The 16,515-nt window shown below is 37.5% G+C and overlaps 1 protein-coding gene and 1 non-coding gene across 2 annotated transcripts; one reads left to right on the forward strand and one right to left on the reverse strand.

Moving 5' to 3' along the window:
• Positions 1 to 629: 629 nt before the first annotated feature.
• On the forward strand, positions 630 to 3,125 carry LOC18039198 (putative receptor protein kinase ZmPK1). The gene has a single exon (XM_024182425.1). The coding sequence runs from the start codon at positions 702 to 704 to the stop codon at positions 3,123 to 3,125; it is 2,424 nt and encodes an 807-aa protein (XP_024038193.1). The 5' UTR covers positions 630 to 701.
• An 8,655-nt stretch (positions 3,126 to 11,780) lies between these two features.
• LOC112097560 lies at positions 11,781 to 11,884 on the reverse strand. Its single transcript, XR_002905091.1, has one exon. It is a non-coding gene; the product is annotated as a small nucleolar RNA R71 (small nucleolar RNA).
• Between the last annotated feature and the right edge of the window lie 4,631 nt (positions 11,885 to 16,515).

Below are 16,515 nucleotides of genomic sequence, written 5' to 3' on the forward strand. Positions count from 1 at the left end.
ATCAAGTGTGCTCATCCTCACAGCTCTAACCATGCTCTGTAACATGTTGAGCGTTGGGGAGACTGGAATGGAGTCTGAGGCAGCTTCTAGAAATCGTCTGTCAAGTCTTCTCCAACGACCAAAATTGGGTAATTTTCTCACACCTTTTTATAAACTATATTTTAGTTTTAGACTTTGCTTCACGAAACTAAAGTGGCCACTTGTATTTGGGGAAAATGACAGTAGTATTCCTGTGAATTGACAAAATGATTCCGGAAATCTCATTATTTTTTTTGAAATGATCGCATAAAATCTTTAGGATTATCCTTTGGCAACAGTGACCAAATTTTGTTTCATTTAGGCTTAAAAGAAAAAAAATCTGAAAGGTCATTTACGAAAACAATTGGTCATGATGACCGAGTAGTCAAACCACAGGAGTTATCTCACTGTGGCCATATTTATTCAAACAATAATCACGGGCTGCGACAACCTCTTCTTGACATGAGAAATGCAACCAACCAGATCAGGACCATGACTACAAGATTTCTATTGTACATGACCATTGATGCGACTCTTCAAAAATCAGCAAAGAATGAAATAAATTCTAAATTCTTCTTAATCTCTTCTTCGACCTCTGCAAACTTGAACGCCAACAAATCTTTTCATAAATCAAAAATTCTAAACCAAATTCTGTTAGCATCATATACCACTCCCAGGCTTCAATGTTTCCAAATTTTCCATCACTTCTCATTGTTCTCATAGCTTTTTTCTTCTGCTTTCAAACTTCAAAAAGCCAAAACCTCTTGCCTAGGGGCTCTTCTCTATCTGTTGAAGATAATACAGGCGTGTTGACTTCCCCAGACAAAACATTCAGTTGTGGCTTCTATGGCCTGGGTGGAAATGCTTATTTGTTCTCAATCTGGTTCACGCACTCTAGAGACAGAACTGTTGTTTGGACAGCTAACCGTGACAGACCAGTCAACGGCCAGGGCTCCAGAGCTTCTCTGCGGAGAAATGGCGCCATGGTCTTAACTGATGTTGATGGCAGAGTCATTTGGATGACTAACACAACCTCTACTGGTGCTGATAGAGCAGAGCTTCTGGATCCTGGAAATCTTGTTCTCAAGGACAGACACGGTAAAATCCTATGGCAAAGCTTTGATTTTCCTACTGATACCCTCCTTCCTAATCAAGTATTTAGAAAGAGCACTAAGCTGATTTCTGGAGTAGGAAATGGAACTTATGCGTCGGGGTATTTTAGTTTATATTTTGATAATGATAATGTATTGAGGTTGATGTATGATGGGCCTGAAATTTCAAGTGTGTACTGGCCAGATCCTGATCTTAATGTGTTCCAAAATGGAAGAACAAATTATAACAGTAGCAGAATAGCTGTTTTAGATAATTTTGGCAGTTTCTCATCAAGTGATGAGTTGAAATTCAGTGCTACAGACATGGGTTTCGGGATCAAAAGAAGGTTGACAATGGATTATGATGGAAACCTCAGGCTTTATAGTCTTAACACTGTGACAGGATTATGGATGATTTCTTGGCAAGCTCTTATGCGGCCCTGTAAAGTGCATGGTGTCTGTGGTAAAAATGGGATTTGCACTTATACGCCAGAGCCAAAGTGCTCATGTCCACCCGGGTATGAGGCAACTGAGCCGGGTGATTGGAGCAAAGGTTGCAAGCCTAAGTTTAATAGAACTTCTTCATCAAGTTTGACAGACGTGAAATTCGTCAAGGTTCCAAAAGTAGATTTCTATGGTTTTGACCTCAACTTCAGTGAACATGTATCAAAAGAGGCTTGTATGAAATTGTGCTTGGATGACTTTCGGTGTTCAGGATTTAGCTATAGGCTGACAGGTGAAAGGGTTTGTTTTACAAAAAGTGAGCTGTTTAATGGCTACAAGGCTCCAAATTTTCCAGGAGACATGTATCTAAAATTGCCAGTGACAGTGGAGGCATTAGAACCAGCTATTTTAAATGGCAACAATCCTGCATGCCAGTCGAATAAATCTGAAATATTGGTTGGATCTCCATCGATGTACTACAGAAATACTAAGAGAGCGAAATGGAGTTATTTTTACTGGTTTGCACTGGCAATTGGTGCAATAGAAGTCCTCTTCATTGTTTCAGGTTGGTGGCTGCTCTTTAGAAGACAAGGTATACCATCCTCTCTGGAAGACGGATATCGAGCATTATCAAGTCAATTCAAGAGATTTAGTTATGCTGAACTCAAAAATTCAACAAACAGTTTCAAGGAAGAGCTTGGCAAAGGGGGCTCGGGGGCTGTGTATAAGGGCGTTTTGACCGATGAAAGGGCAGTGGCTGTGAAGAGACTAGGAGATTTACATCAAGGAGAAGAAGTGTTTTGGGCAGAAGTGAGTACAATTGGAAAAATCTATCACATGAACCTGGTGAGAATGTGGGGATTCTGTACAGAAGGTATGCACAGACTCTTAGTTTATGAGTATGTTGAAAACCAATCGCTGGACAAGCATCTATTCTCTTCAAATTTTCTTGGATGGAAAGAGAGGTTTAAAGTTGCCTTGGGGACGGCTAAGGGTCTAGCTTATCTTCACCATGAGTGTCTGGAATGGGTTATCCACTGTGACGTAAAGCCTGAAAATATACTTCTGGATAGCGAATTTGAGCCTAAGATTGCTGACTTTGGTCTAGCCAAGTTGTCTCAGAGGGGCAGCAATAGTTCTCAATTCTCACGAATTCGAGGAACAAAAGGTTACATGGCTCCAGAGTGGGCTTCAAATCTTCCCATCACTTCCAAAGTCGATGTCTTTAGTTATGGAGTTGTGATACTTGAAATGTTAAAAGGAATTCGGCTTTCAAACTGGGTAGTAGAAGATAGTGAAGGGCAAGAAGCAGAGCTGACAGGGTTCATCAGGGAAGTGAAAGAGAAAATTCTATGTGGAAAGCAAGCACGGATAGAGGAAATAGTGGATCCAAGATTGAAAGGAAGTTTTAACAAGAACCAGGCTGCAACGTTGTTTCGAATTGGGATATCTTGTGCGGATGAAGATCGAAACAAAAGACCAACAATGGATTCAGTAGTCCAGTCCCTGTTAGAATGTGAAACTGAGTCTGAAATCCACATTACAGGCGTATTTTCTGGCTCTCATGACTAGGACACAATATTTATTACGTAAAATCAACTGTTGGTATTTGCACGCGTAATGTATGAATTAATAAGAGAATAAATAGTATGAGACTTCGCTAGCATTCCTGAATCAAACATTTTTTTTTTTGTTTTGGGTATTGGATGATGAAATATCGTCAACTGAAGAGATACATGTAGTTAATTGCCAAGTCCTCTTCCGCAGGCAATTTGTCTTTCTTGATGCACTATAGATATGTAGCAAAACCCTGGAACTGCTGTCCATTGAATTTTTGAAATCCAAAAAGGAAGAGAAAATTTGTAGCACAGACCTAATGTAACAAAATACAGAGGCAAAGGCAAATTGATCTTCTAAAAAATCTTCTTATTTGTTGCTTGGTTTGGATTAGCAAGGAACACCGCTTTTCAGTGAAGGAGCCGGATTTCACCTTTCAGGTAGAGAGAAATTGACCATCAACAGGGAGAGGCCATTGCTAAAATCAACTGTTGAAGATTTAAACAGATCTTTCATAAATTAGTGTGTTAATAGTGATCGATCAATGACCAATTTATCAAGTCAACTTATAGATAAACTGAAGCCTCCAAATCTGAATAGAAAGACGTGGCACCAATAAGAATGTGAAGCTGAATCTGAATTCCACATTAGCTTGGTTTCTCTATTAAATCACAAGGAAAAAAGTTTCATTTTGTTGCATGACAGAAACCGTATAGCTAGTTAGACTTCAGTGGTAAACATTAGGTAAAAGATTGATGTTCATCCTTATTCCTGGGAAATTTATATTTATTTTATAGATGTAGGCTGATTATTAAAAATCTAAATTAATTAAACTAAATTATTTTCAGAAAATGAAGTACACAGATGTTTTTACATAGTTCAAAGAACAATTCTATCCCAAATATTAAGTAATTCACTAAGTATAAGAAGATTACAACCTATTCGACCTATGAGATTCTTACACGATTTCAAACTCCCTCTTACTGTTACCGCCAATTTAGTTGAATCTACTAAATGAATCTGCTTAGTTAACACCATTTGTCTTTTATTTGCAACCTTAATGTGAAATCCATTCACTGTTGCAAATGACCGTTTCTCCAGATCGACCAATCAATAAACATGTCTAATAGTAGACTAAGGTGGATATAAAATATGAAGACAAAAACTCCATGAATAGTTTTGACAGGTAGTGTTCAAACAATACTATCCAGTTATACTTTGCACCCAATACAGTTCATGCTCACCAAAATTCTGTTTCTTTGCTTGTGGTGGACTGATATTCAATATGTAGGATACATCCTTATTTATAGGAAATGGTGATATTCCTAGAGTAAATCATAATAGAGTACATATTCCTTTTCAATTTTGATTTACTTCCAAAATCAAATCCCTTCTATCCTAAATAATCTCCCTAAAATAAAATCTCTATATCCTAAAAAAATAACTAAATTAAGAAGTCTCCTGATTAATGCAGATTTTAGTTTGAAAATTACAATTCAAAAGGATACAAATCTTAAATTGTCACTAGATGTCAACTTATTTAAGACTTTTAGGTTTTAACAATCTTTCCCTTTGGCATCCTTGTGGCAAAAACTTTTGACGAACTAGTCTTTAAAGCATATCATGGCGTTGGAGCAAAAGTCTGCATATAAATAAATTAAAGAACTAACCAAAACATAAACATTAGAGCACGTTAGTCCAAAAATAAATAAACATGGCATGAATAAAATTTACTTCGTTTCAAGAATAAAAATTCAGTATTCTCCTCAATCAAGCAATTCTTTTCTAAAAACAAATGTGACTCCCCTAAGGAATTACTACTCCCCCTTTTTTGCAAAAGAATCCAAAGTATAATTTAAGAAAATAGTCTAAGGTTTAATGAGCAGTGAATATACATGTTTGCCTAAAATAAAGACTCAAATAATGATCGCCATGCAAGAATATTCAAAATAAATATTTTATGCGTGAAATACCTAAAGTGAACTTTTAATGGAACTAGTGACAATTTTCTTTGACATATTCTCACAGTACATACAAAATCAAGAGATTTAGAAATTAATCACTCAAACTAATTAAAGAATATAGAAATTTAAACTTTCTTGCGTATGTGAAAAGCAAATCATTCAAAATTCATTATCAAGTCTCTCAATAACAACAACTTTAGTATAAAGAAATAGAATGAACAAGTCAAAGTAACCTTGTAATCTTCACCTCAAATTAAAACTTATTGAAACAAGTAGGTAGTGTCTTTTTTTTTTCCTCATCTTGGTTTGCTTTTGCTTTTCCCTTTTTTTTTTAACCATAGTCGGAGCTTTTTTAATCTACATCTTAAGGTAGCTTTTTCTCATGGTATATCATCCTCTATTTTGTGATACTCAAACTCATATTACTTAAGAATAGTTTTATTCTTAAGAGTTATAGGTAGTTGTTTATGAATGTGTTGCCTATACATCTTGATAACTTATAATTAAGATAAGAATCAAAGGCAAATAGTCAACGTTTAATCCATTATTCTCAACTTCAAAAGAAACAAAAATATAGCATGCAGGCACCACCCTTCTAGAAGGTGGGCTCGCCCATTTTGAAGACGATGGCAGTGCTTCCGTCTTTAACTGGAACAAAAGAAAAAAAGATGGAGAAAGAAAGAAAAAATAGAAACGGGCCGAAAAGGGCAAAGAAAAAAATTAATAAAATAATAAAAATAATATATAATTGATGAATAGTGCCAAAACTTTCTCTATAAATAAAAACGAAGAGAATGAGCAAATTCATTCCATTGAGAGAGAACACAATTTAGCATTTTAGAGAGAGAGTTTAAAGAGCTTGAAATTATAAGCTCTCACTATTGTGATTTGAGAGTTTCAGTGTATTGGGTTTTGGGTAGTGAGCTAAAATATTACAATACTTGTAACTCCTTTTCACTAGTAAAATATTTTCTTTCTGCCTTCACCCGTGGACGTAGGCTAAATGCCGAACCACGTAATTTCTAGTGTCCTCTTTTGTGCTTGTTCTTTATTTTCTTCTAATTTCATGTTAGCTGTGGCCCTGCTTCACCCACTAATTTCCCAACAGTGGTATCAGAGCTATTGGTTGTATTCTTTGGAGTCGGGTACTGTTTACATATACGGCACTGTTCACATATATGGTATTTGTTCACGTAAACGGCACTGTTCATAGATACGATACTGTTCATGAGAAACGGTGGGAGCGATCCAAGAATTTTACGGTGCAAAGCAGGGAATAGTGGTGTAAGTAAAGTAACTGTGTGGTTTTGTACATGTTTAGGAAAGTTCTGTCACAAAGGCGATAAGAGCCTAAAGAGTCTAGGTTTTAAGTGAGACCATTGTGACCCCTCCAGTCTTTCCTGGAAACTTTCCTAGTGTGCATATTCACATGTACTCACAACTATTCGAGGTGATACACTAGTTTGTGTACAATATTTATCAACAAAATGGTAGCAAAGTATGAAATTGAGAAGTTTAACGGAAATAATTTTTTGTTGTGGAAAATGAAGATAAAAGCTGTATTGAGGAAAAATAATTACTTGGCAGCAATTGGAGAAAGGCCCATGGAGATAACTGGTGATAAGTGAAACGAGATAGATGGCAACACCATTTCTGATCTACACTTAGCACTTGCGGATAGAGTATTATCCAGTGTGGCAGAGAAAAATACAGCGAAGGAAATATGAGATACTCTCACAAAATTATACGAGACCAAGTCACTACACAAGAAAATCTTTTCGAAAAGGAAACTCTATACTCTTCGAATGGCAGAATCTACAACGGTGACCGACCACATCAACACCTTGAAGACTCTGTTTTCACAACTTACAATGTTGGGTCATAATATAGAGGAAAATGGACGTGCAGAACTTTTACTTCAAAGTCTACTAGATTCGTATGGTCAACTCATTATCAACTTGACGAACAACAATCCAACGGACAGTCTAATTTTTTATGATGTTGCAGCCTCCGTATTAAATTAGGAGAGCATGTGGAAAAATAAGAAAAACAGACAAGCAAGTTCGCAGCAAGCGGAGGCGCTATCGGTGACGAGAGGGAGATCAATGGAACGTGGCCCTAGTGGGAGTCACAATTATGGTAGATCAAAATCTAGAAGTAAGAAGAATGTTAAATGCTATAACTGTGGCAAGAAAAGGCACGTTAAGAAAGAGTGTTGGAGTAATCAGAAGAGAAAAAATAGCAAAGAACCTAAGTCATCAAATGCTCAGGGGTGTGTAGAAAGTACCTTGGATGATGACGAAATTCTCTACAACGAGGCAACAACTGTTTCAAAAGGTAAAAAATGACTATCTGATGTCTGGCTTATAGACTCATGAGTTACTTGGCATATAACCTCTCGAAGAGAATGGTTCAACACATATGAACCTATCTCAGAAGGATCTGTTTATATGAGAGATGATCATGCCTTGGAGATCCTTGGTATTGGTACTATCAAAATCAAAATATTTGATGGTACAATTCGCACAATTGAGGAGGTACGACATGTCAAAGGCCTGAAGAAAAATATATTGTCCTTTGGACAAATAGATAGTCATGGGTACAAAACTTATGTTGAAAATATAATTATGAAGATTGTTAAAGGCACGCTTGTATTGATGAAGGAAGAAAAGATCTGTGTTAATAGATTCATGCTTAAAATAAAAACACTACAGGAGGCTGATACGTATGTCGCATCAAACTTAGAAGAGTCAACGATGATGTGGCATCTCAAACTTGGCCACATGTTAGAACAAGGTTTGAAGATTCTCTCTGAGCGAAATTGCTTCTGGAGCTTAAAACGGTAAGCTTACTATTTTGCGAGCATTGTGTTACAAGTAAGCAGTATAGATTAAAGTTCAGTAAATCTATTGCTAGAAGTAAATGCATTATAAACTTGGTTCACTCTGATGTTTGGGAATCACTAGACATATCCATGGGAGGTGTAAAGTATATGGTAACTTTTATTGATGATTATTCCAGGAGATGTTGGGTGTATCTAATTAAGAAAAAGTCAGATGTATTTCCACTGTTTAAAGAATATAAAGCGCGAGTGAAACTTAAATTCGGCAAAATGATCAAGTGCTTGAGGACGGATAATAGTAGAGAGTATACAGACGGCGAGTTTCTTGCTTTCTGTAAGCAAGAAGGTAGTCAGAGGCAATTCACGGTGGCATACACTCCTCAATAAAATTGAGTGGTGGAGTGGATGAACATGACTCTTATAGAAATTATAAGAGCTATGTTGAGAACTGCTGGTCTACACAATTCATTCTGAGCAGAAGCAGCCAAAACTGCCTGTTATCTAGTAAATCAGTCGCCATCCATGGCAATTGGGCTGAATACAGTAGTGGAGATGTGGACTGGAAAGCCAGCTGATTATTCCTACTTACATGCATTTGGATATCCTATGTACGTATGTATAATGCCCAAGAAAAAATAAAATTAGATCCAAAATCTAGGAGGTGTATCTTCTTAGGGTATACTGATGGAGTAATGGGGTATCGTCTGTGGGACCCCATTGCCCACAAGATCATCATCAGCAGAGCTGTTATTTTTGTAGAAGATCAACTGCAAATGAGAGATGAGGATGATAGCACTGTAAAAGAAAAGTTAAAGATTGTACCGGTGTATATGAAAAATAATTTGGGGAGAGAAGATTAAGATTCTTCTGAAGTAGCACCAGAGCACGAGCAACAAGAACAAGTTGAGTCCGAGACTCCAGAAGTTCGTCGATCAACTCGTAAGAGACGACTGCTGGCGTGGCACTCGGAGAATGCCATAGAGATCAATGTTGCATACTGTCTTCTAACAGAGGATGAAGAGCCATCAACTTTCCATAAAACTTTAAACAACCCAAATGTTGCTTTGTGGACGATAGCAATGCAGGAAGAAATTGAAGCTATACACAAGAACAAGACATGGGAACTTGTACCACTACCACAAGGAAGAAAAGCCATTAGAAACAAATGGGTCTACAAGATCAAACGTGATAACAATGACCAAGTGGAGCGGTATCGTGCAAGATTGGTGGTGAAATGATATGCTCAGAAAGGAGGTATTGAATTCAACGAGATATTTTCTCCGATAGTTCGACTCACGACAGTTAGAATAGTCTTGGCGATGTGTGCTACATTTGACCTACATTTAGAGCAGTTAGATGTGAAAACTACATTTTTTTATGGAGAACTTGAAGAAGAAATATATATGCTCCAACTAGAAGGTTTTAATGAAAAGAGGAAAGAGAACTTAGTTTGCAGGTTGAACAAATCTTTATACTATCTCAAACAGGCGGCGATGTGTTAGTATAAGAGATTTGATTCCTTCATCATGAGCCTTGAATACAACAGACTCAGTTCAGACCATTGTGCATATTGTTGAGTGTTAGAAAATGCATATTTATAAAGGAGAAAACCGTCATTTTACATTTTAAGTCTTACTAACAACCCTTACTTTTATATATTTAACCTTCTTGTGATTTAATTACATGTGTTTTATTTTAATTAAGTATTTTATGTATTTTAGGGGCATTATAGTCATTTCACAATAAAGGAGAGATCAGACGGCAAAACGGACATCACTTTTGAACTCAGGACGGTCGAAAACCTTAGGAGGAGCATAAAAGGAAAAATGGCACTATTCACATGTACGGTACTATTCACGTGTACGGTACTATTCACGTGTACGGTACTGTATACGTTACTGTTCACGACACTGTTCACATAAACGGATGATGACGTGGCATTGACCGATGATGTGGCATTGACTGATGAGGTGTCACGATCCTGTTGGACTAAAATTCTTATGTACTGTTGATGGTGACGTGGCAGCATATCAGTGGACGAAAAATCTCGCGTACGGTGCATGCATCACACAGGATTATTTTCAACCAAACCGCGTTACTGTTCATCCGGGTCAAACCGCGTTACTGTTCAAAGTCGGGTCAAACCGTGTTACTGTTCATCCGCGTGGTCAAACCGTGGACTGTTGACTGATGACGTGGCGCAATCCTGAGCGTCCAAACTGTTTTTAATCCGATGGCCATGATTTACTCCATGTATCTATAAAAAGGGGGCCTCCCCCCCCTAATTTGATATCTCTGAATCCATTTTTGGGATCCATTTTCTGTAATTCCCTCTCCATCTTGTATTTTCTTCGTATTTTAATAAATTCCCATTTTGCCCCTAGTTCAACTATGAGTGGCTAATTTTCTTTCAAGCTTGGGTTGAAGGTGAAGTCTCAACATGTGTCATGGGCTTAATTTGGTAAATTTATTTTCTCTTCCCCTCTAATTTTTGTGGATGTTTTGACTTCTCGTCGACAAATAATAATAGTCTTGTCTAGATACCGCCTTGGTTACACCGGCTCTCTAGTATAAGGTTATTATTATTTGGCACGATAAGCCCTTAGCACCATATTGATTAGAGCGTGGTTCATGAGGTGTGGATTCCCCCCTCATGATTTAATTGGCATTAATACGGATTATTTAGCCCATGATGCATGTTGATACGGATCCAGATACCCAAGTACGTCATTTCAATATAATTCTCGTCAATTTATTCTCGCCATTTCAATACCAATTTTAGAATTTATTCTCTCCATTTTAATTTAAGTTTTAGCATATTCCAATCATTTCCACCACAAATCCAATCACCCATTCACAAAATTAATTCTACACAATTAAAATCCACCTCCTCGTGGGATCGACACTCGTCACCATTAATCTATACTACAACAGATTCGTGCGCTTGCGAGTACATTAAAATTTGCACAACAAGTTTTTGGCGCCGTTGCCGGGGAGGTAAGTAATTTTAATTAATAGAATTAAATTTTTTTGAATAATTTCTTTTATTTGTTTTCTTGTATTTTTTTATTAAATTAAAAAAAAAGAAAAAAAAAAGTGAATCTACATTTAAAGGTTAGTATTTCTTTTCTTTTTCTCTTCTTTAAAATTCTGTAATTTAATTTTCTATTTATTTTTCTTTGTAATTTTTTTTTGTTTATCTTATTAATTTAATTTTTAGTTAATTTCTTTCACGTATTTATTTTTGTGTATTTTTATAGAAAGGTTGTAATAGCGCAATAAGGTTAGTATCGTAATTTCTCCCTCTTCTTTATTTTTATTTGTTTTGTTCCCATCTTTATTTTTTGTTTTGTTTGCATCTTTATTTTTATTTTATTTATTTTGCATGCATGGTCGTAGGTCATTATTACCTAATCTTGAACCTATAGACCTTGAATTAAAAAAACACTTCGCACACAAAAGCACATTAAAAATAAATTTGAAATGGATTTGCAACCACAAGAGAGGCCATTTAAGGACTACTTCAGTCCCTTAGCTAATTTGAGCACATCATGCATAAGATACCCAAATGTAGCTGCTAGGAGTTTCGAATTAAAACCTAGTGTGCTAAATTGTCTCCCCACATTTTATGGCCTAGAAAATGAGGATCCATATAATCATCTGAATGATTTTCATGCCATTTGTCAAACTTTTAAATATGAAAATTTTTCAGACGATGATGTTAAACTTAGACTATTCCCATTTTCTTTAAAGGATAGGGCTCGTTCATGGCTTAATACATTGCCTGCTAATAGCATTGCATCATGGGAACAAATGGTTACAAAGTTTTTGAATAAATATTTCCCAGTGCATAAAACCAATGCTATTCGCAGGGAAATCTCGGAGTTTACCCAGAAAGATGACGAGCAATTTTTCGAAACATGGGAGCGATTCAATGGGCTACTCTTGAAGTGTCCACATCATGGGTACGAGAAATGGCACCAATGCCAATACTTTTTGGAGGGATTACTACCAAATGTGCAAGAATGGCTAATGGCGACAAGTGGAGGAGAGCTAATGTCAAAAAGTGCATCCGAGATTTGGGAATTCTTTCAGCGACAAGCGGATGATTCCCAACAACGGAGTCGATCACTCAGGAATACTAGAAGAAGTAAAGGAGTAAATGAGGTTCAAATTGGCGAGTCAACTTCGGGAATCAAAGAAGTCAAGGAGATGGTTGAAGGTCTTGCTCGACAAATAGCATCGTTATCGACTGCTAAATCAACAGAACCACATGACCATGACTCATACTCAGATCAAGCCAATGCCATAGGTGTAATGAGAAAGCCATCAAATTACAACCCATACTCCAACACATATAACCCTAGATGGAGAGACCACCCCAATTTTTCATGGTCTCAAGGACTCCAACAGAATGGACCAGCAGCTCCAGCTCCACCAATGCAACCAATTCCTCAAATTTCTCAAGCCTCTCAGCCACCATTTAGACCATACAATCAGAACCAGAGTTACTCTCAGCCCAGACCATGGGAGGATTCATTCCAGAATCTTAAGAATCTTACTCACTCCACGATTGAGCAACAGAACCACACCATTGATGGACTACGAAATGAGTTGAGAGCAGGCTTCAACTCACAAGCTCAATCAGTTTCAAGCCTCGAGAAGATGGTGGGACAACTTGCTTCTTCAGTTCAGACCTTGGCAATGACCGTTGAGAAAGGTAAGTTTCCAAGTCAACCAGTGCCTAACCCTAAAGGAGTGCATGAAGCAAGTACCAGTTCACCACAGCAGCATGGAGAAGTCAAAGCAGTAATGACCTTGCGAAAAGGAAAAGAAGTCGACAACAAAGTGGAGATGCCGGTGACAAAAGAAAATCAAATTGTACCTGTGAATGTTGAGGAATCATCACCGGAGGAGAAAGAAGAAACCAACCCACGAGAATACATTCCGAAAGCTCCATTTCCTCAGAGGTTAGCGAAAGGCAAGAAGGGAAAATCCACAGGTGAGATTCTCGAAATCTTCAAACAGGTAAGTGTTAACATCCCTTTGCTTGATGCTATTAAACAAGTTCCATCTTATGCCAAGTTTCTTAAAGACCTTTGTACTAAAAAGAGAAATATGCATGTTCAAAAGAAGGCATTTTTAACAGAAAACGTTAGTTCTATACTCCAACATAAAATTCCTTTAAAATGCAAAGACCCAGGCTCCCCCACTATCTCATGTAGTATAGGGAACCACACAATTGAGAATGCTTTGTTGGATTTAGGAGCTAGTGTAAATCTTTTGCCTTACTCTGTATTCGTGAAACTTGGACTTGGAGAATTACACCCAACTCCAGTGGTGTTACAACTTGCAGATCGGTCCACAAAAATACCTCGTGGTATTGTGGAGGACGTGCTTATCCAGGTAGACAAGTTTTATTTTCCTGTTGATTTCATTGTAATTGACACTCAACCAATACAGGATTCAAGGAAGCACATCCCCATTATTCTAGGCCGACCTTTCTTGGCAACTGCGGATGCTCACATTCAATGCAGGACTGGAAATATGCAGTTGTCCTTCGGCAACATGACTATGGAGCTAAACATTTTCAACATTGCCAAACAACCTTACAGTGTAGATGATTGAATTGTTGATGTGGATTTAATTGAAGCATTAGTTGATGATACTTTTGTTTCAAACCTTAGTGATCCTTTACAAACATGTTTAACTCACTTTGGTTTGGATTTTGATATTGACAGATCGGTCGATGAGGTCAATGCCCTGCTTGACTCAACACCATCTATGGACACTAATAAATGGAAGTCAAGAGTTGAGCAACTAGCACCATCAGAGAAGCAACTCATTCCATCATCAGAATCACCACCGAAACTCGAGCTCAAACCATTGCCCAACACTTTGGAATATGCGTTTTTGGGAGAAGAAAGTACTCTACCGGTAATCATCTCAGCATCCCTCAATGACGAACAAAAAGGTAAGTTGTTGGATGTTTTGAAAGAGCACAAAGGGGCATTAGGATGGACCATAGCAGACATTAAAGGTATAAACCCAGTAGACTGCATGCATTACATTCACCTTGATGAAAATGCTAAAACTACTAGGGAGATGCAACGTCGGTTAAATCCTAACATGAAAGAAGTTGTTAGAACTGAAGTCCTTAAGCTATTAGATGCAGGTATCATTTATCCAATTTCTGATAGTTCATGGGTCAGTCCTGTACAAGTTGTCCCCAAAAAGTCAGGAGTCACAGTAGTTACGAATGCTGATAATGAATTGATACCCACTAGAGTAACTACAGGATGGCGTGTATGCATTGATTATAGAAAGTTGAATTCTGTCACACGTAAAGACCATTTTCCTTTACCATTTATTGATCAAATGCTTGATAGATTAGCAGGCCATGAATTTTATTGCTTTCTAGATGGCTACTCAGGATATAATCAGATTCCCATAGCACCAAAAGATCAAGAGAAAACTACTTTCACTTGCCCTTTTGGCACATTTGCATATAGGAGAATGCCATTTGGATTATGTAATGCACCTGCTACATTTCAACGATGCATGTTGAGCATTTTTTCTGATATGGTGGAACGATTCCTTGAAGTCTTTATGGATGATTTTTCTGTCTTTGGTGACTCGTTTGATCAATGTTTACATCATCTAACACTAGTTCTGCAGAGATGTATCGAGAAGAACTTGGTCTTAAATTGGGAGAAATGCCATTTTATGGTAAAACAAGGTATTGTTCTCGGTCACATCATTTCGAGCAAAGGTATTGAGGTTGACAAAGCCAAGGTGGATCTCATTTCTAATCTCCCTCCACCTAAAACAGTCAGAGAAGTAAGATCTTTCCTTGGGCATGCTGGTTTCTATAGACGTTTCATTAAAGATTTTAGCAAAGTTTCTAGACCCTTATGCAATTTACTTGCTAAGGATGTACCTTTTATCTTTAATGATTCATGTCTTATGGCTTTTGAAAAATTAAAGCAATTGTTGACATCATCACCCATCATTCAGGCCCCAAACTGGAGCTTACCATTTGAGCTTATGTGTGATGCATCTGATTATGCAGTAGGAGCAGTTTTAGGACAAAGAGTTGATCGAATTCCTCATGTTATTTACTATGCTAGTATGACATTGAATGATGCACAGTTGAACTATTCAACTACTGAAAAAGAAATGCTAGCAGTAGTGTTTGCATTGGAAAAATTTCGATCTTATCTCATTGGTTGTAAAATAATTATATTCACAGATCATGCTGCTCTTAAATATCTTCTCACAAAGAAAGATGCAAAAGCTAGACTAATTCGTTGGGTATTACTTTTGCAGGAATTTGACTTGGAATTCAAAGATAAGAAAGGCACAGAGAATGTTGTGGCGGACCACCTCTCTCGTCTCCATTTTGACACAATTACAGAATCATTACCATTGAATGAGTCATTTCCAGATGAACAATTAATGAATGTGGAAGTATTACCTTGGTATGCTGATATAGTTAATTATCTTGTTACAGGTAAACTTCCAGAGCATTGGACCAAGCAAGATAAGGTTAAATTCTTTGCAGAAATAAAGAATTTCTTTTGGGATGACCCATATTTGTTCAAGTATTGTGCAGACCAAATTGTTAGACGATGTGTCCCTGAAAATAAAATTCAGAATATTCTTTCATTCTGCCATGAACAAGCGTGTGGAGGCCATTTCAGTGCTAAGAAAACAGCTACAAAAGTTTTACAATGTGGTTTCTATTGGCCAACTATATTTCGAGATGCTTACACTTTCTGTTCTTCATGTGATAGGTGTCAACGAATGGGAAGCATTACACGAAGGAACATGATGCCACTAAATCCAATTTTAGTGGTTGAGATTTTTGACGTATGGGGTATCGACTTCATGGGACCCTTTCCCCCTTCTTTTGGCCATCAATACATATTGGTTGGTGTTGACTACGTCTCAAAATGGGTAGAAGCAATTCCATGTAGGACCAATGATCACAAGGTGGTGATAGGATTTTTGAAAAGCAACATTGTCTCGCGCTTTGGATTCCCTCGAGCAATAATCAGTGATGGTGGTGCCCACTTTTGTAACAAAGCATTCAAAGCTCTTTTGACAAAGTATTCAATCACACACAAAGTGGCGACCCCGTATCATCCGCAAACCAGTGGCCAAGTTGAGATCTCCAATCGAGAAATAAAGCACATATTAGAAAAAACGGTGAGGCCGGACAGAAAAGATTGGTCATTAAGACTTGATGATGCCTTATGGGCATATAGAACGGCTTTCAAGACCCCGATTGGGATGTCACCCTACAGGCTAGTGTATGGAAAAGCTTGCCACCTACCTGTGGAACTCGAGCATCGTGCGTATTGGGCCATCAAGAAATTCAATTTTGACATGCAGCAAGCCAGCTCAGAAAGAAGATTACAGCTGGCAGAACTTGAAGAAATTCGCAATGACGCGTACGAAAATGCCAAGATTTACAAGCAACGAATGAAAGTCTTCCATGATAAGCAAATTATGAGAAAATCGTTCACTCCAGGTCAGAAAGTGCTTTTATTCAATTCTCGCTTGCACTTATTCCCAGGTAAGTTACGCTCTCGTT

This window comes from Citrus clementina, unplaced genomic scaffold (assembly GCF_000493195.1).
Source record: "Citrus clementina cultivar Clemenules unplaced genomic scaffold, Citrus_clementina_v1.0 scaffold_6, whole genome shotgun sequence".
Lineage (NCBI taxonomy): Eukaryota > Viridiplantae > Streptophyta > Magnoliopsida > Sapindales > Rutaceae > Citrus > Citrus x clementina.

Bases quoted from the DNA above. Each gene is read 5' to 3' on its own strand.
- LOC18039198 (XM_024182425.1), top strand. From the start codon at position 702: ATGTTTCCAAATTTTCCATCACTTCTCATTGTTCTCATAGCTTTTTTC.